This window comes from Neomonachus schauinslandi, chromosome 10 (genome assembly GCF_002201575.2).
Source record: "Neomonachus schauinslandi chromosome 10, ASM220157v2, whole genome shotgun sequence".
In the NCBI taxonomy this organism is placed as follows: Eukaryota; Metazoa; Chordata; class Mammalia; order Carnivora; family Phocidae; genus Neomonachus; species Neomonachus schauinslandi.
The window spans coordinates 35,012,221-35,039,333 of record NC_058412.1 but is presented as its reverse complement, the minus strand read 5'-3'; the positions used below and the strand labels follow the sequence as shown (position 1 = coordinate 35,039,333).

At 41.6% G+C, this 27,113-nt stretch overlaps 1 protein-coding gene across 1 annotated transcript; it reads right to left on the bottom strand.

The window, feature by feature from the left end:
• Positions 1-3,436: 3,436 nt before the first annotated feature.
• MRPS5 (mitochondrial ribosomal protein S5) lies at positions 3,437-25,298 on the bottom strand. The gene is made up of 12 exons (XM_021697541.1): positions 25,061-25,298; positions 21,841-21,921; positions 19,888-20,025; positions 18,934-19,059; positions 17,291-17,524; positions 15,496-15,530; positions 13,634-13,724; positions 10,497-10,543; positions 9,973-10,030; positions 9,601-9,663; positions 6,574-6,710; positions 3,437-3,825 (listed from the first exon to the last, which is right to left on the bottom strand). The coding sequence occupies exons 1-12, from the start codon at positions 25,119-25,121 to the stop codon at positions 3,601-3,603; spliced, it is 1,296 nt and encodes a 431-aa protein (XP_021553216.1). The 5' UTR covers positions 25,122-25,298; the 3' UTR covers positions 3,437-3,600.
• Positions 25,299-27,113: the final 1,815 nt, after the last annotated feature.

Genomic DNA, 27,113 nt, shown 5'->3' with positions numbered 1-27,113 from the left:
ATGTGGTATATCTACACAATGAAGTATTTTTTGGCAATAAAACAAAATGAGGTATTGATACAGGTACATGAATGAATCTTGAAACATAATGCTCATTCAAAAATGCCAGTTACAAAAGACCATATATTGTGCGATTGCACCTACGTGAAATGTCCGGAATAGGCAATTCCATTGAGAGTAAATCAGTGGTTACCACAGGCTGGAGAGAGAGAGTCCTGGGAAGGTACTGCTTATGCATATGGAGTATCTTGTTCTTAAAAAGTTCTTAAATTGATTATGGTGATGGTTGCACAACTCTGTGAATAAACTAAAAACTACTAAACTGTTAAGAGAAAAACTTAAAAAGAAGAAATTTTAGGAGAAAAACTTCCAAGTTTGGCAAAAGACAGATCAACCTACAGATTCAAGGAGAGCAAACCCCCCCCCCCAAAATAATCTGAAAGAAATCTATACCAAGACATATCATAATCAGACTTCAGAAAACTAAAGCCAAAGAAAAGTTCTTGAAAGCAGAGAAAGGAAAAACAATACCTTGTCTGTAAGGGGAAACCATTCAAAGGAAAGCAAATTGTCATCAGAAACCAAGGCCAGAAGAAGTGACATTTGTAGAGTGGTGAGAGAAAGACTGTCAGCCTGAGCCTGACACCTGGCTCCAGGACCTACTCTGAAAGCGTAAGAAGAACTACAGTTGTATTAGTTGCATTATTAACTTAGCTCCACATTGTTCTGTTCCCTACCTAATTAACCTTTTCCACTCCTACTCCCTGTTTACCCACTGATGAGAATGGGATGGTAACATTGGTCTTGACATATCTGATCATGCCAGGTCCAAAATAGTGCCTCATTGTCCAGAAGAATGCTCACCTCTGGATTGTTTCAACCCCCCCCCCCCCCCACTGAAGGTTTTAAGAAACCCCTTACCCTTCTCTCATGCATGTAAGCTCAACAGGGCAAGGCAGATTTGGGCTGCCCTTCTGATAATAAAGCTTTCTTTGCTTCAAAACCAGCGTCTCAGACATTGGCTTACTGTGCACTGGGGACATGGACAAGTTTGAGTATGGTAACAATCCTGCAATTCTCTATCTGGTGAAACTATTCTTTAGGAATGAAAAATAAAGAGATTCTCATTGAAGGAAAACTAAGAGAATTTGTTAGCTAGAGGGAGTTCTTGAAGCAGGAAGGAAATGTGTGAGATAATAGATTTATTTACTTTCTTGTTTGCTTATTTATTATAGAAAACAGATATATATATGGTAGAAAATAGAAAATAAAATACATATTGCTCTCTGCACCCAGTTCCTGGCACAGAGATCCTAAAACCACTGTCATTTCTTAAGTGATAAGCGCACTGGCAGCATCTTTTGTTCTAATAGTTGGTTTTTGACCCTAGTTCCTGACACTTCCTCAATCCCTTGGAATTTCTTAGGTGATGGCACGGTCTTTTGTTCTAATGAGGTGACTCTTGGTGGGCTCCTGGATGGGGTCTGGTCACCAGAAAGACCAAGCCATGATTAGAAGCTCAGAATTTTCAGCTCCACCTCCCATTCTCCAGAGAGGGGAGAGGGGCTGGAAATGGAGTTAATGATCCATCATGCCTATGTGGTAAATGTGGTAAAGCCACCATAAAACTCCCAATAGTACAGGGCTCTGGGGGTTTCTGGGTTGGTGAACACATGGAGGTGCTGAGACTGGTGCATCCTTTCCCACGTACCTTGCCCGAGGCACCTCTTCCATCTGGATCTTTCATCATATCCTTTTATGATAAACTGGTAAACAGGAAGTAAACTGAGCTGCTTTAGCAAATTCATCAAACCCAGTGAGGGTGCTGTGGGAACTCAGAAGCACAGGGGACAATACACTTAATGACTGGCATCTAAAGTAGGGTGAGGGCGGTCTTGTGGGACTGAGCCCTCAACCGGTGGGATCGGCCCCCACCTTCAGGTCAACAGTGTCAGAATTGTGTTAAGTTGCAGGACATGCCAACTGCCTGGGGGAGGAAAATCCCCACAAGTCTGGTGTCAGAAGTGTTGTGAGTTCAGCAGTAAAGGGGATATGCAGGAGAACTGGGTGTTTCCCTACTCAGAATGCTAACAGAAAGACTCTGGGAGGTCAGGAAAGAACAACTGAAAGAATAAAAATATGGGTAGGGCACATCTGGCTGGCTCAGTGAGTGGAGTGTGGGACTCTTGATCTCAGGGTCGTGAGTTCGAGCCCCACATCGGGGCTGGAGTTTACTGAATGAATGAATGAATGAATGAATGAATAAATAAATAAATAAAGGGACCTGGGTGGCTCAGTCAGTTAAGAGTCTGACTCTTGATCTCAGCTCAGGTCTTGATCTCAGGGTTGTGAGTTCAGGGCCTGCGTGGGGCTCCATGCTGGGCATGGAGACTACTTAGAAAAAAGAAAAAGAAAATGAAAAAATAAATAAATAAAATTCAAAAATATGGGTAAATACAATAGGCTTTTGTTTTCTTCTTGAGTTTTCCATATTATGTTTGATGACTGAAGCAAAAAAGTATATCTAACTTGGTCCTAAATGTAGGTAGAGGAAATTTTGAAAGTTATAGAAACTGGGGAAGGTAAAGGATTTAAAGGGAGGTAAGGTTTCTACACTTCAAAAGGGTAAAATATCAACACCAGTAGACAGGTGATGAGTGATGTATGCATAATGTAATACCTAGAGCAACCACTAAAACAGCATACAAAGAGGTTTAAAAGAGAATTTCTAGAGTCAAAAAGAACAGGGTTAGGGCGCCTGGGTGGCTCAGTCGTTAAGCGTCTGCCTTCAGCTCAGGACATGATCCCAGGGTCCTGACATCTAGCCCCGCATCGGGCTCCCTGCTCAACAGGGAGCCTGCTTTTCCCTTTGCCTGCCACTCCTCCTGCTTGTGTTCTCTCTCTCGCTGGGTCCCTCTCTGTCAAATAAATAAATAAAATCTTAAAAAAAAAAAGAACAGGGTTTGCCCATTTTCCTCTACTTTCTGAGTGACTGTAGTCAAGTACTTAACTGCTCTGTAAAATGAAGTTAATAACATTCATTTTGGACAAATCAAAGTTAATATATATTAGCTATAAATATTATAGCAATTATTTTGCATATTATTTTTTATTGTATCAGGCTATAAGCCCTGTCTTCCTAATTCATTTACTTTTGCTAGTTTAAATGAATATTTAAAGTAGCCTTGAAGGGGTACCTGGGTGGCTCAGTCGGTTAAGCATCTGCCTTTGGCTCAGGTCATGATCCCAGGGTCCTGGGATTGAGCCCCGCATTGGGCTCCGTGCTCAGCAGGAAGTCTGCTTCTCCCTCTCCTTCTGCCTGCACTCTGCCTGCTTGTGCTCTATCAAATAAATAAAATCTTAAAAAATAAATAAATAAAATAAAGTCGCCTTGAATCTATGTATGTACTGTTCCTATCACAGTTCCTAGTATGTACCACATGCTCAAAAAGTTAAAGCTATAGTTATTTATTATTTGTCAATAAAGAAGGTTGGCCTGTCCTTTAAAAAGAAAGTGACATTCCAACATGTGAGGGGTTGAGCCTCCTCTAGGTGCTGGACAGGACCAGCTGCTGCAGCTGTATGAGGCCAGAGGGAAGCTCAGGTAGCGGCTCTCTTTAAATTCGACCATACTGAGCGCTTCATTCCCTGTGCGGCCTTCACTTCGTCCCAGTCCAGTTTGACGTCTGGAACCTCATCTTCTGGCTCGGGATCCTTTCTCAGGACTCCCTGCGGGGAGGCCACCACGATGGGCAGAGGGCCACATTCCTCCCGGAATTCTACAACGTGGAGACTCTTCTTATCAGCCAGCTGTTGATGGGTTTCCTGGGCAATACCAAATTGAGAACACCAGGTTAGGTCTATGAGAAACATCTATAACTGAAAGAACAGGAACGTCCATGTACCACTTGGGGGACTTCCATTTCAGAGGATTCTGGGTAATGTATCTTGCAGCTAAACCATGGTACCTGGAGTGAATGGTATCATCTCCCCACTAGAATGGAGGAAGGGCCCCTGCCTCTGGTCTCTTGCCTTCCAAACCCCCCCAATTATGTGCCATGCCATGCCCAAAACTGAACTTGAATCTTATCAAGCCCCTAGTTCTAGCTACTGTTTTACAGGACATGCAGGGAGAGAAGACATTAAGAACCCACGGGTATTTAGCAGCACACTGGGAAGCTACAGGACAAACAACCCAGTTTCCAAGGAAAAAAAAGAGGGAAACCTACAGATTAGAAGTGCCCTAAAAGACATGGCAAGAACTTATAATGTATTGACCTTTTCTGCACTCTAACTCAAATGAATTATGCAAAAAACTTTTGTAAAATTCAAACAAATGGATATGTTACTACAAACACTACCTAGGTAATTGATGATACTGAGGCACTGTTAACTTTTAGGTATAATAGTAGTGGGGGATAATTTTTAATCCTTATCTTTTAGAAATACATACTGAAATACTTATGAATGCTACAAGGTGATGTCTGAGACCTGGTTCAAAACAACTAGGCTGCAAGGGGGAGGTGCTGAGAGACAAAGGTTGGCCACAGGCTGCTAACTGCTGGCACTGGTGAGAGGGCCGTGCGGATTCATTACAGACAGCAGCCATAGAAGTCTGGAAAAAGGCAAATACACTGAGTAGACGGCTTAGTGATAGTACATTAAAATAGCTGGTATGTCCAACCTCATGTTTCCAGACTCTATGACCATCTTGTACTATTCTAATTCTATGTAAGTTTGAAATTAGAAAAATGAGCTATTTCATAAAAACAAAATAAAATAATTTAAATTAGTGGGTCTTACAATCAATGGCATATTGCTTAAATTGGTGACATTCTTTTTCTTTTCTAGTGGCACATGAAATAATGTAACATTTTATTTATTTATGTATTATTTTTATTATTTTTGAGAGCACATGTGCGGGGGCGGGGGGTGGTTTGGGGATATCCCAAGCAGACTCCACCCTCAGCACAGAGCAATGTGGGGCTCAATCTCATGACCCTGAAATCTTGACCTGAGCCGAAATCAAGAGTCAGTCGCTTAACTGACTGAGCCACCCAGGCGCCCCAAATAATGCAACATTTTATAGTTGATGGCATTTTAGAAGAGATGATACATGGTAATCATATCAGAAAATTCAAAGTACTAACATAAAACAAAAATATTACAGGGGCACCTGGGTGGCTCAGTCTGTTAAGCGTCTGCCTTCGGCTCAGGTCATGATCCCGGGTACTGGGATCAAACCCCGCTTTGGGCTCCCTGCTCAGCGGGGAGCCTTTTTTCTCCCTGTCTCTGCCCCTCCCCCCACTCGTGCACACACTCTCTCTCTCTCTAATAAATAAATAAAATCTGTAAAAAACAAACAAACAAAAAATATTACACAAAAGAACAAGTCTACTTGATCATAAATATAACCTATCTAAAACCAATACCTTAGTTACATCAAACAAACCTCTAATGAGAAGTCTGAATTTAGAAGTGCTTTTGAAGCATATTTTAGATAGTACCAACACACACACACACACACAACTGTTCAAAAAGGATCTTTCAAACAAAGCTTTTCTTCCAATTAATTTTCCTATTTTACACAGAGATACGTACAATTATTCCACGGACCACTTCACTCAAAATCAGCTATCACACTTTCTAAATATCAGGAAGACTGTCAAAGTTGAATCTCTTGAACCTGGCTGTCTTTTCTGCTCATCCAGCTGCTAAGGTCTACCCAGCCCTTCAAAGGACAGGCCATCCTTTGGAGCAGGTGAGAGGGCAGCCCAGGAGGAGGGGCTTCTCCGCTGTGGAGTAGAGCGATTGTGCGCCCTGCCCAGGCTGAGCGGGGCAGGCTGGGTGGCAGCCCAGGGCTCTCATCTCTGCAGAGAAATAACTTGGCATTTTAATGTTCATAGTTCAGGGCGCCTGGGTGGCTCAATCGTTAAGCGTCTGCCTTCGGCTCAGGTCATGATCTCAGGATCCTGGGATCGAGTCCCATATGGGGCTCCCTGCTCAGCGGGAAGCCTGCTTCTCCCTCTCCCACTCCCCCTGCTTGTGCTCCTGCTCTATCTCTCTCTGTGTCAAATAAATAAATAAAATCTTTAATGTTCATAGTTCCTTCTAGCTTGGGTGTCCGTCTGAATGACCTATGCGGGTAACATGAAAACTGGCTGTGCTTCTCCTGAAGACAGTGCTCTCGAGTGGAAAGGCTTCACTCTAGTCCCAACTGAACAGACTAAATTAGGTAACAGCCTTTCTCTTTCTACTTTACATTTCTATACCATAAGAGTTGTAGAACAAGCACAAATTCTTTTCATAATAAAACATAGATTATAATTACTGGCTTTTATAAATATTTCATTTCACTTTAAAACAGCCATGAAGTATTTTTTAAAGGGTAATTTTCATGAACTCTCCAGTTGGAGTAACTAAACTGATGCAGCCACAGGCAGCAAAGAATGCCCAAGTGCTCAGGCGGCGCCGGGACAGCAACTCCAAGAGGCTCCCAGGACATCACGGTCTAAATGCCCACAACTGAAATATGAACACGAACTTCTATTTCAGAGCCCAGGGAAGGGTTACCTGGTGGGAGAGCCCATGGAAGAGGCCCCGTGTGAGGTTGAGCATGTTGACGGACCCAGAGACCTTGGCATACATGTCTTTGATGCCAATGAGCCGGCAGATGGTGATGATGGCCCGATGGCAGCGGAGGCCGTAGCCTAGAAAAGGAAAAACGCCATCAGTCACCCTGCTGCCTTTCACACAGCTTTCGCCTCTGAGTTTGGGAGGCCCTGGTTCACATTCTGGATTCACCACTTCCCTGGAAAACTTCCAAAATGACACTGATTTAAGTGAGATGTTATAAAGACTAAAAAAATAATGGGCAAAAGCAAACCATGTGGGCAAAAAAACAGGGATGTTATAAAGATTAAGAGAAATGCGTGGAAGTTCTTGACCCCCCCCAGGCCTGAGCTGGCTAATAGAGGGACACATCTGTTTTCACCCCCTCAATTGCTCAGTTGCACCGAGACCTTCCTTCTCTTCCTGGAAAAACTCCTTTCTTGGCTTTGGTAACACACCCTCTCCTCCGTTCCCTCCAAAACACAGCATCTTAATTGCTGCTTTCAGGCACTTAGTGGAACTTGCTTATCTGATGTTTCCCCCCAGTAGAATGTGGGCTCTGTGAGGGCTAAGAAATTATTTCTATTGTATCCCCAGAGCCTAGATCAGTACCCAGCAAATGCAGGTAGCAGTGAGAGAAAGACACTCCAAATTTAGACTCATATTTTGATTAGCCAGATATGGAACTCAGCACACACCTCCCTGCTTTAAGGTAGAGGATCTACTCTATGTTACTGGCTTTCTAATTTCCAGTTTGTAATGGTAATTCAATATATGTATATAAAAACTCTATTTGGATCCAAGCACCTAACACAGAACCATCCCTTCTACTTGAAAGAGTCAGTTAAATGTGGATCCCAGAGCTATGCCAGATCATGTGAAAACTAGCGACCTCAGAGGGTAGCTAAGACAGGCAACAACAGGGTGGTTTGTCCTTCTGTGCGGAGTTATATACACAGAACAAGTGTCCATGTGTGAACAAATGCATGCATGCACAGATGTGTATAAACGCACACACATCTAGAGACTGGTGCCCACGAAAGAGGGTGCAAGGCAGATCGTGGAAGGGCCTGGAAGGCAGACTCTAACCTGCTACTGCTCACTGGATGATCCCAGGCAAGAGCCTCCCTTCTCTTCCACACCTACTCAGCAGAGGTGATGCTGAGCTCCGGAGGGAAGGCAGGTAGACTGCACAGTCCCTGGACCACACACGACACTCCCCAAACAGTAGCCAGCTTTGTACATATACAAACATCCATGTAAGAGTGGTCACAGTCCTGTGGTAATTATTTGAATGTACTTTGATTGTGAACACTTCCAGGCAGGCACTGTGTCAAAACCCCGGTTTAATCAAAGTTAAATTTGTGTGTGTGTGTGCGTGTGTGTGTGTGGTGTGATATGGGACGTGCTTGGCAGTGCTGCGGGAGGCATTAGACATCATGCTGCAGCCAAGGAAGAAGCGTCCCATGGTCAAATCAGTTTGCGAACGCCGCCTTCTCCATCCCCCCGGGAGATTCACATCGCAGAGCATGAAAGACTGCAACAATCCCAAAGATGTACAAGCATCTTTTCTTACTTTCCCTAACTGTTTTCCCACATGGCACTCTTTCTGGAGTTCACACCTTAATTAATACCTCCTCACAGAAATAGAAATGCACAGGAACATAGTTTAGGAACTGCTATCTATAACACAGCCTACTGTTTTAGCTTCAAGATCAGAATATTTAGCCCCAATGCACAGGGAACGGGTTCAACTATATAGAAACCTGAAAAATACAGCTTCAGGAGACAGGGAAGATAAAAAAAGCAAACTTCAGCAATTAATTCAGCCATCTTTCAAAAGTCTTTCAGATACAAATGTATCTACACCAACACTGTCCAACAGAAATAGGACATAAGCCATAAATGCAAGCCATCTATGGAATTTTAAATTTTCTCATCAACGCATTATTTAAAAAGACGTAAAATTCATTTTAGTAATGTCTTTTCTTAACCTAATATCCCCAAAACACTATCATTTCAACATGCAATCAATAATAACTTTGAGATATTTTATCTTCTTTTTTTCCCACACTGAGCCTTTGAAATCTGGAGTATACTTGACACTTGGCAGCAGCCACCTTTCAAGTGCTTGAGAGCCACTCGGGGTCCCAGCTACCCCGGGAACAGCACAAGTGAAGAAACCCTGACGTCTAAGTGTGCGACTCAGTACTTTTCTAATAAAAATAAAGGTTTTTATTAAGCATATAAATGATTATGATTTTAATGGAGAAGGCAAGTTCTCTTGGTGCACAATTAGTACTGAACTTGACGTTTTTTCTTCATTTATTTCCACATACTAGAAGCTTTGACATGAAAAATTTAGATATTTTATCTTTTTCTGAGCCAAACTTTTTAAGACATACCTAGAGTATCATTTTTACTGTAGAACCACAGGCTAAACACAAATCAAAGTGCTCAAAGAATTGTATACCCAGGGTCCACTGGGCATGACTGCCCCAGCTCCGTGACCCTGAGCTCTGCCTGCCTGCTCTCCCACGGGACAGGAAGGTCCACCTCGGCATCCCCAGAGCTTAGCATAGCAACCAGCTCACAGTGTTCAATCGATACTTGACGATGTGAATGAATGACTGGAACCGAAGAAGCTGTAAGAGTCCGCCATCTAATACCATCAATAATTCTCCAGGAGGAACTGATGGTCCCACTCATCCAAACCCAACAACTCACTCAGTTGCGCTTTCCCATTCAGAGTGTGCTCTTTCCACCCAGAATTGCCCTGGAACATGCCTGTGTTCATGGGAGCCTGAGGAGGCTGACTACTTTTTATTTCCCTGAGAGCCGCGGCCTGCTTAAATCTAACGTAGGCCTTTCCTTTTTGGTGTTTTCAAAAGGGAGTTCAATACATGTGATCAAAAAGAGAGGACAGGATGGATCTGTGATAATTTCTCTGCTTTATCTTTAACAAATTATAAGAGTAGTTTTGGTTACCTCTGGGTTGTTTCTTCATCTTGATATGTGTCCTTTTAAATCTTAAAGAAATATCGTGGAATACTGGAGGGTAAAAACATAAACATAAGAAGGATTAGGTGTGTAGCTTTAATGCCCTTGTAAATACCACAGTGCAACTAATACTACCCTAAGCAGCTAGCACACACCGGCCAAGGATGAGTGACAAAACTCTGATTTCACTCATTACTAACCTTCTCAGGGGAGAAAATTTGTTTCTGTATTTTACACAATTATTTGTTCCAGAACATGATAACCAGCAGAGAAATACAACGATAGCCATAGAGCTAAACTGTCACACTTAATGAAACAAGTGTAATCCTGCAAATTTTACAAGAGAAGATGAACACTCACTCGTATGGTCTTCGTATCGTTCTATATAATGCAAATAGTGAACTGCTCTGTTCTTCGCCTGAAAGAAAGAAGGCAAATAGTTTTCTTAAATCTATTGATGGAATTTACATTTTCTTGGAGATTTAAAAAAAATACCTTCCATAAAATATTTTATTACAGAAAATTTCACACTTATACAAAAACTTAATTATATACTTCTAAAAGCTAAGGATTTTAATTTTAAAAATTTGTAACAGTATCACTATCACACGTAAAAAACATTAACAATAATTCCTTAGTATCTTTGAACATCCTGTCAGAGTTCCAACCTTCACAGCTGTCTCCCACTTTTGGTAAGCAATCACAAGTCTGCTAAAACCAACGGAAAAGAAAACAGGTGCTGCTAAGGCTGCTTTGGGGGAGATAAGTAACTTCTGACAGGAAGCCTCAGGGGAAGGTTCTTACTTTCATTGTTATTTTTTTGTAGTTCTAATGGTGACTAGCACACTGATCTTTTACTATCAACAAAAGAAAAATGTACATACTTTTCTGAAAGCATCCATCCGATCACTGGCCTTCCCAACAGCAAAACCTTAAAAAAAAAAAAAAAAAAGTAGAACTATAAAAAAGGGCATAAATTTGGCACACAATGTCTTTCACCACATTTCAAGTATCAGTTCCTACAATATTGCACAGCATTTCATTTGTCTTCTGCCCAAAGAAAACCTGTTATCCAAAACAAATGATAAAACATGAGGCTATAGGGGGGCACCTGGCTGGCTCAGTTGGAAGAGCATGCAACTCTTGATCTCAGGGTTGTGAGTTCGAGCCCCACACTGGGTTGTAGAGATTACTTAAATAAATAAAACTTAAGACAAAACAAAGCAAAAACAAAAACATGAGCCTATAGAGACTCACTTATGTTTTGGGGCATTTGGGAAAGATTACATTTGAAATTATCTATGAAATCCAAGGTTAGGTATATAACACTAACTTTTATAAACCTCTAGATAAAACTAAATATACTTTAAAAAAACTTAACCATGCTCTAAATTAGTAAGATAAATGGTTTTGAACATTTTTTAAAATAGATTAAAATAACCAGAAAGGTTGGGTAAAAATATATATTGCTGGGCGCCTGGGTGGCTCAGTCGTTAAGCGTCTGCCTTCGGCTCAGGTCATGATCCCAGGATCCTGGGATCGAGTCCCACATCGGGCTCCTTGCTCGGCAGGAAGCCTGCTTCTCCCTCTCCCACTCCCCCTGCTTGTGTTCCTGCTCTCGCTATCTCTCTCTGTCAAATAAATAAATAAAAATCTTTAAAAAAAAAAAAAAAATATATATATATATTGCTATAGAGTAAAACCACGACTTCACTGGAACTTTCAAATGCAATTCAGATTTCAATTAACCAGGAAATAAAATCAACAATTCTAAGTTTGTGAATGCTTAACCCTATGAAATGAGATTTATCACAATTTAACAGAAATGTTGCCATTATTTGCTATTATGTTAATTATTTACTTTGAAGAATGTATTTTATTTTTAAATTACACATAGGAAAGTAATATAAAGTAATACTGCTCCATGAGATAGAAATGCAAGACATCTGAGAACCCGGGACAAAAGGGGCTGTAGATTTTAATCCCTAGTTTTGGTTTTTTTTTTAAAGATTTTTTTTTTTTTAATTTATTTGACAGAGAGAGAGAGAGACAGTGAGAAAGGGAACACAAGCAGGGGGAGTGGGAGAGGGAGAAGCAGGCTTCCCACAGAGCAGGGAGCCCAAAGCGGGGCTCGATCCCAGGATCACGACCTGAGATGAAGGCACTTAATGACTGAGCCACCCAGGCGCCCCCTAATCCCTAGTTTAAACAAAACAAATTAAGCCATATAAGTTTTAGAGGAAAATACAAGTGAACTTGTATTGAAGGCTTTGTAAACAAGACCCAAAACTAGAAGAGATAAAAGACTGATAAAGTTGCTATATAGGGACACCTAGGTGGCTTCGTTGGTTAAGCGTCCAACTCTTGATTTCAACTCAGTCATGATCTCAGGGTAGTGAGATCAAGCCCCGAGTCAGGCTCCACACTGGGCATGAAGCCTGCTTATGATTCTCTCTCTCCCTCTCCCTATGCCCCTCCCCCGCTCATTCTCTCTCTCTCTCTCTCTCTCTCTCTCTCTCTCTCTTAAAAAAAAAAAAAAGCTGCTACAGAAAGGTTTAAAACTTCTGTGGATTTAAAACTTTTGTGTAGAAAAAAATTAAAAACTAAGTCAAATGTATGATAAAGGGCTAATGTCCTTAACTTACAAAGAGCTTATACCAATCAGTAAAGAAAAGAACAATCACCCAATAGGAAAATGGGTAAAACATGTAAACTAACAGATCTCAAAAAGGAAATAATGGCCAATAAACATGTAAAATGGTGCCCAAAATCTCATAATTAAAGAAATACAAATCAAAACTAAGAGATATGCTTAACAATCAGTGAAGTTTGATAATACCCAGGGCTGGCCAGGGTGTGTTGGTACGGTAGAACGTAAACTGACACAACCTTTTGGGAGGGCAATCTGGCAATACTTATCAACATTTAAAATGCATATAACTTTAAGGCAGCAATTTCACTGCAAGAAGCTTCCCCTATTGATATACTTGGAAAAGTACACATACAAGGAGCTCACTGGTTTTTATAAGTGGTAAAAAATGGAAATAACACATTCGCCAAAAGGGAAAAAGTTACAGTAATTATGTTTCTCCACACAATGGAAGGCTATGCAGTCAGTACAAAGAATGAGAGAGAATCTGTTTATGCTACTAAAGGAAGATCTCTGGGCATAATACTAAGCAAGGAAAGCAAGGTACAAAATTATGGATATACTCTGATCCCTCTGTGTAAATTTTTTTAAAAGGTAAATGGTGATATATGAATACAGAATTTCTGGAAGATATAAAAGTTAAGTGTTAAGAGTGGTTTCTTTTGGCAACATGGTATCACATAGGTGACTTGTTTTGACAGTGTCGGTATGCGTTTAAATAGGAAGTTTTCCAGTTTTCTTTCCCTAATACATCCATGTATACACTTCAAAACCAGACGTTCACTGGGGAAATTTTACATAAAAGTATAAAGAAGAAAATTTAAATGACGCACAAACCTTCAGATTAAACACTAACTTTTTCCAGTGTATATCCTTCTAGTCTTTTGTTTTCATAGAAACATACTTACATTAAAAAAACAAAAATTGAGATATCATACAGTCTTCTGTGAAGTTTTTTTAGTTGCTTGTTTTTAGCATTATTTTGTAAGTAATTTTCCATTATTCTTTAATGGCTACAGAATATTACAATGTGTGGCTATACTCTTTTTTGTAACTATGTCCCTATTGTTGAACATTTAGTGGCTTTTCCCTCCTAATTTTTCATTATTATACATAATACAACAGTGTCTTAAGCCCTTTCAAATATCCATTGTTCTCCATGGAAAAGGCAGGTAGAAGAAGATCTGTTCTTTTTCCTCTAAGGGATTTTATGGGTTTGCCACAAAGTTTGTGGACCCAAACCACTCAAAAGGTTGAATCTGTACAAAGGGTCTGGGCCGCAGCAAGAACCCACAGACTCCAGAGCCAAGCCCAGGCCACACCTGTCCTTTGCCTCCACCACCAGCACCGTGCCTATCACACCCCATTCACCTGCAGCTCCTCTGGCGTTCCCCACCGCGACCAGGACACGGACTGATTTCTTTCTTCCCTCTTTTGCTGTCATATTGAAAACATTTCTTACCTAAAAGACAAAATGTTTCATATATATTACACCTTAAGAAAATTCTGGGGGTGCCTGGCTGGCTCAGTCAGTAGAACATGCAGCTCTTGATCTCGGGGTTGTTGAGTTCAAGCCCCACGTTGGGTGTGGAGATTACTTAAAAATGAAATTAAAAAAAAAAAAAGAAAAGAATATTCTGAAGTGAGGAACCGGAGTGACCTCGTTACACACACCCGCCCATGCCAAGTAGCTACATCATCGTCCAAGTCATGAGCACCAACAGCAAACTTTCTCCAAAGGAAACCTCTCTCCGCACTATTTCTTCAGTAGTGAAATGGACATAAGACTTTCCCTTCCTATTTCATAAGGTTGTTAGAAGGCTGGACTGAGATATCTTTTGAAGGGATTCAAAACTCTACAATTCAATATACACTATTTTAATGAACTTCACAAAGGAAGAGAGTTGCTGATTAAATTTTGAAAGAATTTATAACTGATAACATATCCCAATTATCAGAGATGTTAAGATATGAAAAAATGTGCATCTTAGAAATGAATGAAAATGCAGTACATAGAAAGAATTAGGATAAGACTGGATCTCTATGCTAAGGATTAGGCTCACCTGATAATACAAAATTTGGAAATACCTGCTTATTATAAACTACAAGAAATTCTATGTTTTATTTTGTTTTCTTATTTTGTTGGGGTTTTTTTTTTGGTGTATTTAAAAGGCCAGGAATTATCAACCTGTTACCTTTAACTGCTTACATGGCAAGTCCTTTCCCATAAAATAAGGTTAAAGGAAAAGGAAGCTCCAGTCCACACCCATGGATAATCTTACAGGAAATCATCCACGGATACAGAATTTTTCAAAGGGATTACTTCCTAAAGGTATAAACTGGGACCCAAAGACATAAAATGCTTATAAACATATTTTAAATTACTGATAATGATGAAAGAATATACATATCCGATCACAAATCAACAAGTGGTTTTTCCATATGGTATTTAACCCTGACCACGTATGTGGTACTAGCTCAAAGGGAAGCTCACTCTCTTAGGAAGTGCCCTGGAAAGAGTGATTGAAATTTACCTGATACAGGCTTCAGTTTCAAGGACCCACAAACAGCCCTGCAGATTATTTCCTCATCAAGAGCTGGGCACTCACAGCAACTCCAAGCTTTCTTCCCCTGCCCCATGGGGTTCCTCCCCTCTGCTCTCTGAACTGAGTGCCAAATACAGCTTGTTTAGGATTCAAGGATAGATTGCTAATCCTACTTTAGCTTTAAGAGGGAGGATTTTAATAGTAATTTCCAAATTCCATTCTCAACAATACCACTGAGGTTGCCTTGTCATGAAACCACAACTGGTAACCCCCACAAAGGGCAGCAGTCAGGAGAGCCAGTATCAAGTAACTGAAATTAAAATGTCATTATTTCCTTATCCAAATCAGCTCTCTGTCTCAGAAAAAGTCATGCATCAAGGGCTTTTCCTCGGGGGCACTGGGTGTCACAATCAGTGAAGCATCCAACTCTTGATTTCAGCTCAGGTCATGACCTCAGGGTCATGACACTGAGCCCTGCATTGGGCTCTACGCTGGGTATGAAGCCTGCTTGAGATCCTCTCTATACCTCTCCCTCTGCCCACCCCTGCCTCCATCTTCCCCTTTCCCCCACCCTGTACTCTCAAAAAAAAAAAAGAGCTTTCCTCATGGTTCCTCTTGTGCTATTCCCACTCCACCCACCCCAACTTCTCCAAAGGCTCAACTGGGTATTTAATTCTGCATACCTACCTCAAGTATCCTGGTATCAAAATCATCATATGTTTCTGTAGAGAGAAAAGAAGCAGGCACACAGATTAATGTGTCTATATAGTTAGTGCATGAAAGCATTTTTCAACACAGGCACCACCACCAATTTTTAAGTGAGAAAGAATCTCAGATCTTTTGGTGCCACTCCCTGGTCATCCATCACCAGTGACTGCTCCCACACTAAATTCATAAACTCCGCCACCCTCTCCCTGACTGCATCATCCCACCTTTCCAGCTCTCTCACCCAACAACTCACATGGTGATGGTTCCTGGAGCTCCCCAGCACCTCCAGACTCTTGACCACTATCTTCCCTTCCCTCTAACCCTCTCTGGTCTTCACAGCCTCTACCACTCAGCCAAGACACCACAAGCCATCACTTCCACCAGATCTTGCAAATGTCCTCAATTCCCTCACCCTCTTCTCTCTCCACCCTGCTATCCAGGCCAGAATCAATGTGCCTGCCTGGCCACACCTGGCCTGCTGGGTGCTGCTGGAGAGAAGTCAAAGCACAGTACACATGTGGGCCACTGAAGATTCATGGTCTCCAACTCAATCAAGTCCTCCCTGCTGCCCACTGGCCTTTTATGTCCTTCTAGGTCTTTTTCTACTCACCACAGCAGCCATTTCAAACACTCTCTGAGTTCTTTTATTTTTATTTATTTTTCCTATAGAAAATTCCAATCATATAAAAAATAAGAGAGAACAGCAAAATGAAATCTTACATACCCATTAGCCAGCTTCAATAATTATCAACTCATAGCCAATCTTCTTTTCTCTAAACTCTTAACTCCTATTCCACTGGATAATTTTGAAGCCAGTCCCAGATACCCTGCCTCTTCATCAAAAGATTGTGGTGGCCATGCTCATCAATGCCCCCATCCTACTTTCAACAGATGACCCCACGTCCTCCTCACAGACTAACTGAAGCCACCAGACAGACAGCACTCACACACCATGCCCCCAGCATGCACACATTTCCACTACCGACCGCACAGGCTCCCCTGAATCCGTAGGCACAAGTTAACCCATTTATCCATTCTGGATCTGGGCCCTCATTAGGGATTTAGTTTACGGGTTTTTTCTCGCCAACCCATACCTTCATCCTCCCAACTGAAGCATTTTGCTCCATTCTAAGCACATTCACCTGAATCTCTCCATCTCAACTCCTCCTCTCCTCTTTAAGCCAAACTTGAGAAAGTAGCCAAACTCTTGTCTATTTCTTCATCTCCTACTAATTGACAAGAGTGAATTTTTCAGATGGATTTTTACTTCTTTACATATTTGGAATGGGGTTGGGGGGGGGAGGACTGTTTTCTAATTTGGCCTGATAAGTTTTATCAATTTTTATTTCATGTATGCTTTAATAAAGCTGAACGACAACTATCTGGTTTACCTTCTGTTATCAAAACAGCACTCCCAAACCATGCTGCTCCATAGGTACCCCAGGGGAAACTGTTTTCGGGCAACTGCATCCTACAAGTGGTTTGTATAGATCCAAAATGCATACTACCACATTCAAGGTTCTGAGAAGCCACACAGTAAGGATGCCAAAAGCCAGTACTTTGTTTCCTATGTGTCAAATACTTCTTGGTTATGGGCCTCTAAAGTTCCATAAACTACAACTGAATAATAATGTGAAGTTATTCCAATAATGCTCAAATCCTTTCTTAGAAAAAGGCAATCTAAACAGACAAGTAAATAAAATCCTATTAAGGAATTCTAGAACTGTAAGTGCTCTCTCTGTCACAAAGGGAAGCAACACCAGGACTCTGCTACCTCCATTGGGACCAGGGTCAGGGGGGCCAAGACTGACACCTCCCCATGTGTTTCCGCTCCATCCTCGCTCCCGTTTAACCTTCGTCTTCCTCTTCCGGTCCCACTCTTCCCTCTGCTGGACCAGATCAGCCTCTACCTTCTCCTGCTCTTCCTTGCTTCTTTGGGCAATGGTCTGCACAGCTCCCTCTCTCATAAGAGGGACATTCAGACCAGGCCAGAGGAAGCCATGATGCCCTGAAGGTTTAAAAAAATACATTAATAAGAATTTTTTAAAAAATCATTCATTTCTTAAATGTTAAAATGGCAGGCAACGGGTGTACAGACAATGACACTGCTGGACAGAGCTTAAACTAACGATCATCTGGCAGGCCACTTGGCACTGTCTATTAAAATTTTAAGTGTACCGTCCTGTAACTGGTAATTCCACTTCATGATTACCTAGAGAAACAGTCCTAAACAAGTACAAGGCATAAGTGTGCTTGGACAAGGAGGGCCACTGAAATGTTACTTGTAAAGGCAAAGAGTGGAAACAATCTACATGTAAAGCAATATTGGACTGGTTAAATGAACTATGGCATCTTCAACCCATGAAATATTCTGCACTAAGCTGAAAGAGTAAGGTGGCGATATGGATTCTGATATGGAACAATTTCTAAGACCTATTATTGAGTGAAAAAAGTAAACTATAGGACAGTACATACCATGAGATAATTTAATTTAAGAAAATATATGGTTTTTTGAGGGTATTTATGTATATAAAAATATTAAAAAACGTCAGAAGGAAACATCAAAATGAGATCAATGCCTTGCTTGGGGGCAGCAACTGGGATTGGAAGAGATAGAAAGGGCATCAAGGGGACTTTAGATTTCTCTATAATCTTTGAATTTTTTACTGAGAAGGTATATATAATACGATTGTCGTAACTTTTAAAAACGTTAAAAAATAAGATACAAGGTGAGTCACTAGAGAAAAACATTCAAATAGACAAGCAAGTGCAGTGAACAGTGTTTTCTTTATGCCTGGAAGCCTATTACAATAAAGGATAATTTGTCAGCCACAACAGCACAAAATATCCACTCAAGTACACTGTACTATTTTTACTCTTCAAAAAACACAAGTATAAACGATCATGTGTTCCAAGGGTTGGCAAATTAAGGCCCAGGGGCCAAACCCTGCCCACCACTTGTTTTTGTCAAGCTTTACTGGAACACAGCTATCCCGGTTTGATCACGTATTATCTAGGACTGTTTTTGAGCTCCCACGGCAGAGCTGAATAGTTGGACAGAGCAGAGCTTTAGTGACTCACTAAAGCTAAAAATATTTACTAACTGGCCCTTTACAGATAAAGTTTGCCATCTCTCTCAATGAATCATAAGCTCCTTGAGGGCAGTGACTGTTGCAGAAGATGCGGACACAATGGCACTTAAGGCTTGTTGAATGAAAAACTGAATGAATTCCTTTCTATGGGATTTTCTTCCCCCAGAATCATGGGGCATTAAGTGGGCCATCTGGTTGAACTGTAAAGCTACAGACCCTAATGCCCTTCTTGAGAAATGTATGAGGCTTCTAGACTATAAAAATCTCTATACAACTAGGAGGAAAACCTTAAAAGGCACATTAGCTTTTTTATAAATAAGCTTACCTTCACCAATGATCTGACCCCTGTTCAAATCCTTTTTTCTCTTTTTCTTAGTTCTTTTGCCTCTTCCTTTTCTTGCTCCTGCTCCAGTCTCTGCTAAAGCGCCTTTCCAAAGCTCATCGGCTGTCACTGTAATGAAACAGGTTTTTTGGTTTTTTAATTACCAAGCAATGATCTATGGTCCCCTACTTAATAAAAAAGGCCAGAAGAGGCCAGCTTCACTTGTATCACTGTAAAATTATAGGTCATTTTCTTCTTTTTTGATTTTCTGTATTTACCAAATAATCTAAAATGAACTGGCTTTATAATCCTCTTTTTTTAAAAAAAAAAAAACAGAAACTCTGTTTTTTTTAAGTAATCTCTACACCCAATGTGGGGCTCAAACTCACAACCCCGAAATCAAGAATTGCATGCTCCACCAAATGAGCCAACCAGGCACCCCAATTCTAATTTCTTTTAATTTGCCTAACTGTGAGTTCTGAAATCAATCTCCATTTATTACAAGCTAATTTCAGTTCAGATTGACTATTTCAAATACCACTGCAAGTAGGAGTAGTGTTAGCAAAACAATGTCTAGTTAAAATTAACTCTTACTGATTTGTACTATCTCCCCAGCTAAAAGTGCAACTGAAAACAGACTTTGAGTATATTCTTGTTGTGAATCTAAATCAGCAGGGATTCGGCCCACAATTCAACACTCTTTAGGTCTCAGGTGCCCCAAACAAGGGGATTAAAGTAAACTAGTGCGCCCCAAAGTACAGTACAAATACAAAGTACAGTCAGTAGTATGTGAGATAATTCTAGGAGGTACACTGAGGAATATTTTTATTTTAATAGCACATCATATACTAATTTCTAATGTGTTAATTCATTAAAGAAAGAAGAAAAATTAAGATACAAAAGCACCTTTTATTTTCCTGTTTCACGAAATGGGAAGTTTGTGGCCAGGCTACGTACATTTAGTGAAGAAACTATAGGATCTATACTGTTGCCCCATCAAATTACTGGGAGAAGAACTACAGCACAGTGTCTGTGGTGCACAGGTCAAGCTGCTGAAATGATGGTTGTCTCTGGTCCCTGGAGACGCGAGAGGGCCTGTAGGTGATGGAATAAAACTCCGAGTTAGATGCCCATGCCTATGAAAAAGTATTGCCAGCACCAAATAATTAATCGTTCCTGATGCAAGTAAGTCACTAAAATCCTGAGGACAGCTTTTCTTTAAAAAATAAATCAAAACTTAGACCACTGAGCTAACTGCCCATCCTTGTTACAGAAGTGATAGTTCATCCACATAATGGATGCAGCTGTCTAAAGAAAGAAGTAGATCTGTCCTTCCCGGGGTCCCCACAGTGCTATGTTGCCCTGACAACCCCATGATCAGCACTGTTACTCTGGGCAAATGGTGACCTCTGCTGTATTCAGCAGGCAATGTGCCCGTGTGGAAAGACCTGTAAATGGCCTGGTTAGAAGAGCACAGTGCCTAACACTAGAGCAGCCTACCCTTCATGTTGAAAAAACAAGGAGGGGACATGAATATACTTTATAGACTAATTTCAGAAGCAATATGTAAGAAAATGGTCACAGCGGTTGCCTCTGAGGAAGAAAACTGATGTGTTTGTGGTTAGTAGGAGAGATTTCCTTTTTTTTTTTTGCGTTTTTTTTGGAATTTTTCTAACCATATGCATGTGTCACATAAGAAAGTGTTTTCAAATAGCCATGTCTTAGAGGCAGCCATCTGACCAATCCCATGGATGGTAGTGTCCTGTGAGAGAGACGGCAGGGTGACAGGAATCAAGGACTCAAGGAAATGGGAATGTTGATCACAAAAACAGTGCACACACTCCAGCTTTGTATTTCAATGGAGAATTTAGTCACTATGAGAAAAGTGAGGAGGGGGAGAGAGGAAAGCTCGGGTAAGCTCTGGACCCCTCAAGCAAGGCATGAAGGCATCTCAACAAGTGGGGTTAACAAGATAAAAGGCAGTTGAGACTAAAAGTAAAGTTCAGCACAGAGAGTTCCAGAAGGTCAAGGACACAATGAGATTTCAATTCTGCCTTAACCATAGGAAAAGGCATTTCACTGACCACAAACACAACATGGGCTCCGGAAAGGCTGGCTTCCTTCCCTACTGGAGAGTAACTGAAGACAGGGCCCTGTACTGTGTCAGTGTGGGAGCAAAGGCCTCTGCAAAGACACAGCTTTACTGGGATGCATCACAGTACCCAGACAGCTCTGGACCCAGTCCTGCCATTTACTGGCTATGCAATCTTGAGCGAGTCACTAAGCCTCTCAGAGGCTCACTCGATCATCTACAAAATGGAAATGAAACCCCCTCATAAAAACTGGTGAGAATTAACCAATATAACATGTTACAAGCCTGACACACAGGTATTACTCCAAAAATCATAGCTATTATTTTTTTTAAAGCCTTGAAGTATAACAACTGTAATCAAAAAAAAACTTGAAAACTATTCTAGCCCTTATGCGCTTCCACTATAAAGAATGTGTGTTAATGCAATATATGTTAAGAAAAAAAGAAGAAGAAGAAGGTAGCGGGAGGGGAAGAATGAAGCGGGGGAAATCGGAGGGGTAGACAAACCATGAGAGACGATGGACTCTGAAAAACAAACTGAGGGTTCTAGAGGGGAGGGGGGTGGGAGGATGGGTTAGCCTGGTGGTGGGTATTGAGGAGGGCACATTCTGCATGGAGCACTGGGTGTTATGCACAAACAATGAATCATGGAACACTTCATCTAAAACTAATGATGTAATGTATGGGGATTAACATAAGAATAAAAAAAATAATTAAAAAAAAAAAAGAATGTGTGTTGTTCATTTACGTTTATGCCTACATAAAGTACTCTAGCATTAGATCTTACAAGAAAAGGCAGTTGGATAAACGAATCTCACCGTTGCTGAGAACAGTCTTCAATGCCAAAATGGAAGCTGTTGGAAAGGTGTTTTGGTAAAGCTGTCTGGACCATATGTGACCTGTAAATTTAAAAAAAATTCTTTTAAGATACATTTCTACATTAAAAGGAACATTTTTAACACCCAAAGAATATTCATATCTATAGGATAAAAGAACCAAGAAAAGTAAATGAGTCATTTCCGGGTCCATGATCACTTGAATATCACATTGTATCTTCTCCTTCATGCTCACATCTAACCAGTTACCAAGCCCTATAAAGTCTCCTCAAAAATCTATCAGCCGCATCCTCTCCCATGGTCTTACTGCCCCTTCTTTGCTCAGGCTCCATCCCTCAGCCACAAGATAACAATAGTCCCTTGGCAGGTCTTGCTGCTCCCTTCTAATTCTCTATCTGTTGTCAGGCAGGCCTTTCTAAAATAACGCCTGGTCACTTCCCAGGCCCAATTTATCATTCTTTGGCTCCCTACTGCCTGCAGAACAAAGTCAAAACTCCTCAACATGGCCTACAGGACTGCAACATGGCCCTAACCTTCCACATCAGCCTCACCTGCCACCACTACCCCCTCCACCCTCTTTCACTACACCAGACTTCTAGTCATTCTTGAACACACTCTGCTCTTCAATCCCTTTAAGTCTCTGACATGTTCACCCAGAGGTGAAGTCTCTGGGTGAAGGCTCCCTAATTCCCACAGTACTCCCCAAGGCCTCTGCTCTCCTCTCTCCTCCGAAGCCCCGGTGGCACCCGGCCGCAACCATACTGTGAGCCACTTCACTCGGAACAGTGCTTCCAAACAGGCTCTGACAGCATTTACTGGTAACTGCTTTTTGAAAAGGGTACCAAGATAAATTAGTGGGGTAAGAATAATCTTTTCAAGAAATGGTACTGGTACAACCTAATATCCACATGCAAAAGAATGAAGTTAGAGCCCTACTTCATACCATATATAGAAATCAATTCAAAATGGATCAAAGACCTAAAGTTACGAGGAAAAACTATAAAACGCTTAGAAAAAACCCTAAGGGTAAATCATCATGACCTTGAATTTGGCTTTGGTTTCTTAGATATGCTAAAAGCATACGCAACCAAAATTAGATAAATTGGACTTCACCAAAATTTAAAACATTTGTGCTTCAAGGGACATTATATTCAGAGAGTGAAAAGATAACATACAGATTGGGAGAAAATTTTTGCAAATCATATATCTGACAAAGAAACTGCATCTAGAATATATAAAGAACTCTAACAATTCACTAATAAAACAACAACCGTAGAAATGGGTAAAGATTTGAACAGACATTTCTCCAAAGAATATTTATAAATGGCCAAATAAACACAAAAAAAGATGTTCATAAGCCATCAGGGAAATGCAAATCAAAACCACAAACTGATATCACTTCATACCCACTAGGATGACTATAATCAAAAAGACAGATAATAGCAAATGCTGACAAGAATGTAGAGAAAGAAGAACCCTCATGCACTGCTGGTGGGAATGTAAAATGATGCAGCTATGTGAGAAAACAATTTAGCCATTCCTCAAAAAGTTAAACATGGAATTACCATTTGATCCAGCAATTCTACTCCCAGGTCTGCACACAAGAGAAACAAAAATATTTCACACAGATATTTATAGCAACATCAGGCATAATGGCCAGAAGGTGGAAACAAGCCAAACATTCATCAACTGATAAATGGATAAACAAAATGTAGTATGTACATGCAACAGAAATTCAGCCATAAAAAGGAATGAAGTACTGATACATGCTACAACATGAATGAATCTTGACAACCTTATGCTAAGTGAAAGAAGCCAATCACAAAAGACCACATAGTATATGAAATATCCAGAACATGCAAACTATAGAGAGAGAAAGATAAGTGGTTGCCCGGAGCTGGGGGCAATGAGGAACTGGGGAGATGACAGCCAAAGGGCATACTTTTGGGGTAAGGAAAAGGTTCTAAAAGTTGATTATATGGTGATGGTTGTATAGTTTTGTGAATATACTAAAAACCACTGAATTGTACACTTTAAGAGGATAATTGTATGGTGTGTAAATTACATCTCAATAAAGCTGCTACCAAAAGAAAAGTTTATAATATACCAGAAAAGGGGGTGGGTAAAAAAAACAAAACAAAACAAACAAACAAAAACCAGGCTCTGGAGCCAAGTGGTATGGATACAAAAACCTGACCCTCTTCCAGTGTAACCTTGAACACATTTTCCAACCTCCGTGTCTTGATTCCCTCATCTGTATAATGGGAATAATAAAGGCATCTATCTCACAAAGGCACTGTGCAGATGAAGTAAGGAAGAGCATAAAGAGCTTAAGATAGTCCCTGGAACACAGTTAAGAGCTCATGAAGTAAAGCTCCAAGTGCCACAGGTGCTATTTGAATGGAGCCTTGAAAAAGGAGGAGGTAGTCACAACACCGACAGAGGTAAAGAATGTTCAGGACAGATTTTTCTGCCAGATGATTTCAGGTTAAGTTTCCCAACAAAATGAATTCCAAGAAAATCTTCGGTTTTTAGAGGTCTTTGGGTTTCGGAATTACGAATGCTGGGTTGTGGATTTACAATAAAATAGAGCGAAAAAAAAAGGCCAAGTCGATCATGAAGCACAGAAATAGACCTTATGCTAAAGGATATATAGCAGACTGCCCCTCCTCAGGCTGCAAACCAACAAAGGTGGGAGAGAACAATTTAACAGCAAAACCACGGACATTCAAAACATCCTCCTTTTCAATAATGACACTGATCAGCCCGGAATCTAAAATGACTGATACTAACCTTATCCGACTCAAGCTGGAGGACTGCCTCCACCTGCCTCGAACCCACATCGACATCTCCACATGAACCCACCACCAAATGAATCACCATCACGCCCGCCGGGAGGACGATGCATGCTTCCCAGTTCCCCGCGCCTCTTAGCCAAGCACGCACGAGCAGTTTGGTGAACTGGAAGGAGCCTTGGACGGCGTCCAGTCCACCCTCACTTTACAGACAGGAGCCCTGCGATCCAGAGAAGGCGCGGGAGCCCGCAAGGTCACACAGCGGCTCTGGAAAGGACGGGAGCCGAGCATGATGGACCCAGGAGCCGCGTCCTGTCGCTTCTTTCCGCCCGTGTATCTGCAGTCCGCGGGCGAGCCCCCGCTCCCGCCCCGGCTCAGAGCCCCTCTCCCAGCATCCCGGCTCTCACCCGCCCGCAGGCCACACAGCGCAGAGAGGCAGCCAGCGGCGCGTAGCGCCGCCGCCGCCATGGTGGAGCCCTGAGAGCGCCTCCGTCAGGACCGCCTTCTCCACCGCCTGCAGCGACTGCAACTCCCGAACGACTGGCCACAGCCTGCGGCTGAATTCCCGAGGCCAGAGGGCCGCGCCGCAGCGCAGACCCGGGTGGGGATTGTCTGTACCGGCAGCAGGATACAGTGAGTCCGGCGCAGCCGCGGACAGCCCCCTCTGGGGTCCTTGCGTTAGGACCCGGGGGCGGGGCTTGGGCTGGCTGCGAGTGTGGGCGGAGCTGGCTCATAGCGTACTCTGTCGGGAGGGGAGGACAGTGACCAGACTGAAAAGGCCAGGGCGCTTCGGTTCGGTAAGGTCAGCCTAGGGCTGACAGGAGATGGGGCTGCGGACCGTTGGCAACAAGAAGTGCGAGGTACAGACGAGCACGGAAAGGGTCTAAGTAAAGGTGCAGGGGGTGATGTCTCGAGGAGGTTTAAAATAGGTAAGACAGTATAATAAAGTCGTTCATACCCAACTCCAGAAAAGCTCTGCAGTTTTTAGATTTATTAAGCACGTCAGGTACCTTGGCACGCATTTACCTATTCTTCTGATTCTAACGTTTGGTCACACACTCATCTCCCAATCCTACGCTATGGTGTTTTCACCAACCCCGCTCATGGCTTCATAGCACCTGGGATTGCCCGGATTGCCCAAGTATGTGGCCGGAGAATAGATACGGACTTCTTTTTTTTTATTTTATTTTATTATGTTATGTTAGTCACCATACAGTACATCATTAGTTTTTGATGTAGTGTTCCATGATTCATTGAAGATACAGGCTTCTTGTAAGAAGCTAATACTCCTGCTCAGCCAGACCTTCGATTTTCAAATTCAGTATAACAATTTTCAAACATACAGAAAAACAAAAACAGTGACAAATTAGGATTCCAAAAATTAAGACTGACTGGGTCGCTTCATCTACTCTTTTTCCTTTTTCTTTGCTGAATTAGACAACCTGTTTCACCCCTATTTTATGATGCATCCCATTTCTATTTATTTTTTAAAAAGATTTTATTTATTTATTTGACAGCACAAGCAGGGGGAGTGGCAGGAAGAGGGAGAGGGAGAAACAGGCTCCCCCGCTGAGCTGGCCGACTGGGACTTGATCCCAGGACTCTGTGATCATGACCAGAGCAGAAGGGAGCCACTTAATTGAGACACCCAGGCGCACCTGATGCATCCCATTTTTAGTAGACTCTTAACATATCAAGTTGGCTAAATTAAAAGAGATTGATCACACAGCGCTGGCAGGGATTTGCGTAAGAGGCACTCAAACAGTGGATTAAAGAGGGAAAATTACTGCTCAGTTAAAAAATTCATAGATGGTAGGATTTCTGCAAAGATGGTCCCAACAATTCCTTCTCTGCCTCTAACTTATATGTTATTCCTCCCATCAAGAAGTGAAGTTTAGGGGCGCCTGGGTGGCTCAGTCGTTAAGCGTCTGCTTTCGGCTCAGGTCATGATCCCATCGAGCCCCACATCAGGATCCCTGCTCAGCAGGAAGCCTGCTTCTCCCTTTCCCACTCCCCCTCCTGGTGTTCCCTCTCTCACTGTCTCTGTCAAATAAATAAAATCTTAAAAAAAAAAAATAATACAGCAGTGAAACTCCAGAGAGTCAATTTTTCAGTATATATTTCACAACTAAAGAAGACATCTTCAGAAAGTAGATGTGATACAACTGGAAGCCTACTGCAATAGAGGACTTCAGACAGGATTCTCCAAGATACTCTAGAAGCAGCTGATCTTCAGAAGTATATAGCTAACCAAAGATCTCTGTAATAAATCGATGACCTCATAATGAATAGCTTCTGCCCAAGATGTCAGACCAAGACTTCTGTCAAAGTCCTGTTTTGTTTTTCTTCTGCTTGCTTATATTATTTTTCTCATTCCTATAGGTCTCTGGTTGTTATCCACCCATAATGGTTCTTTTTTCTCTTTTTTTTCTTCTTTAATATAATTGTTAGGTCAGACAT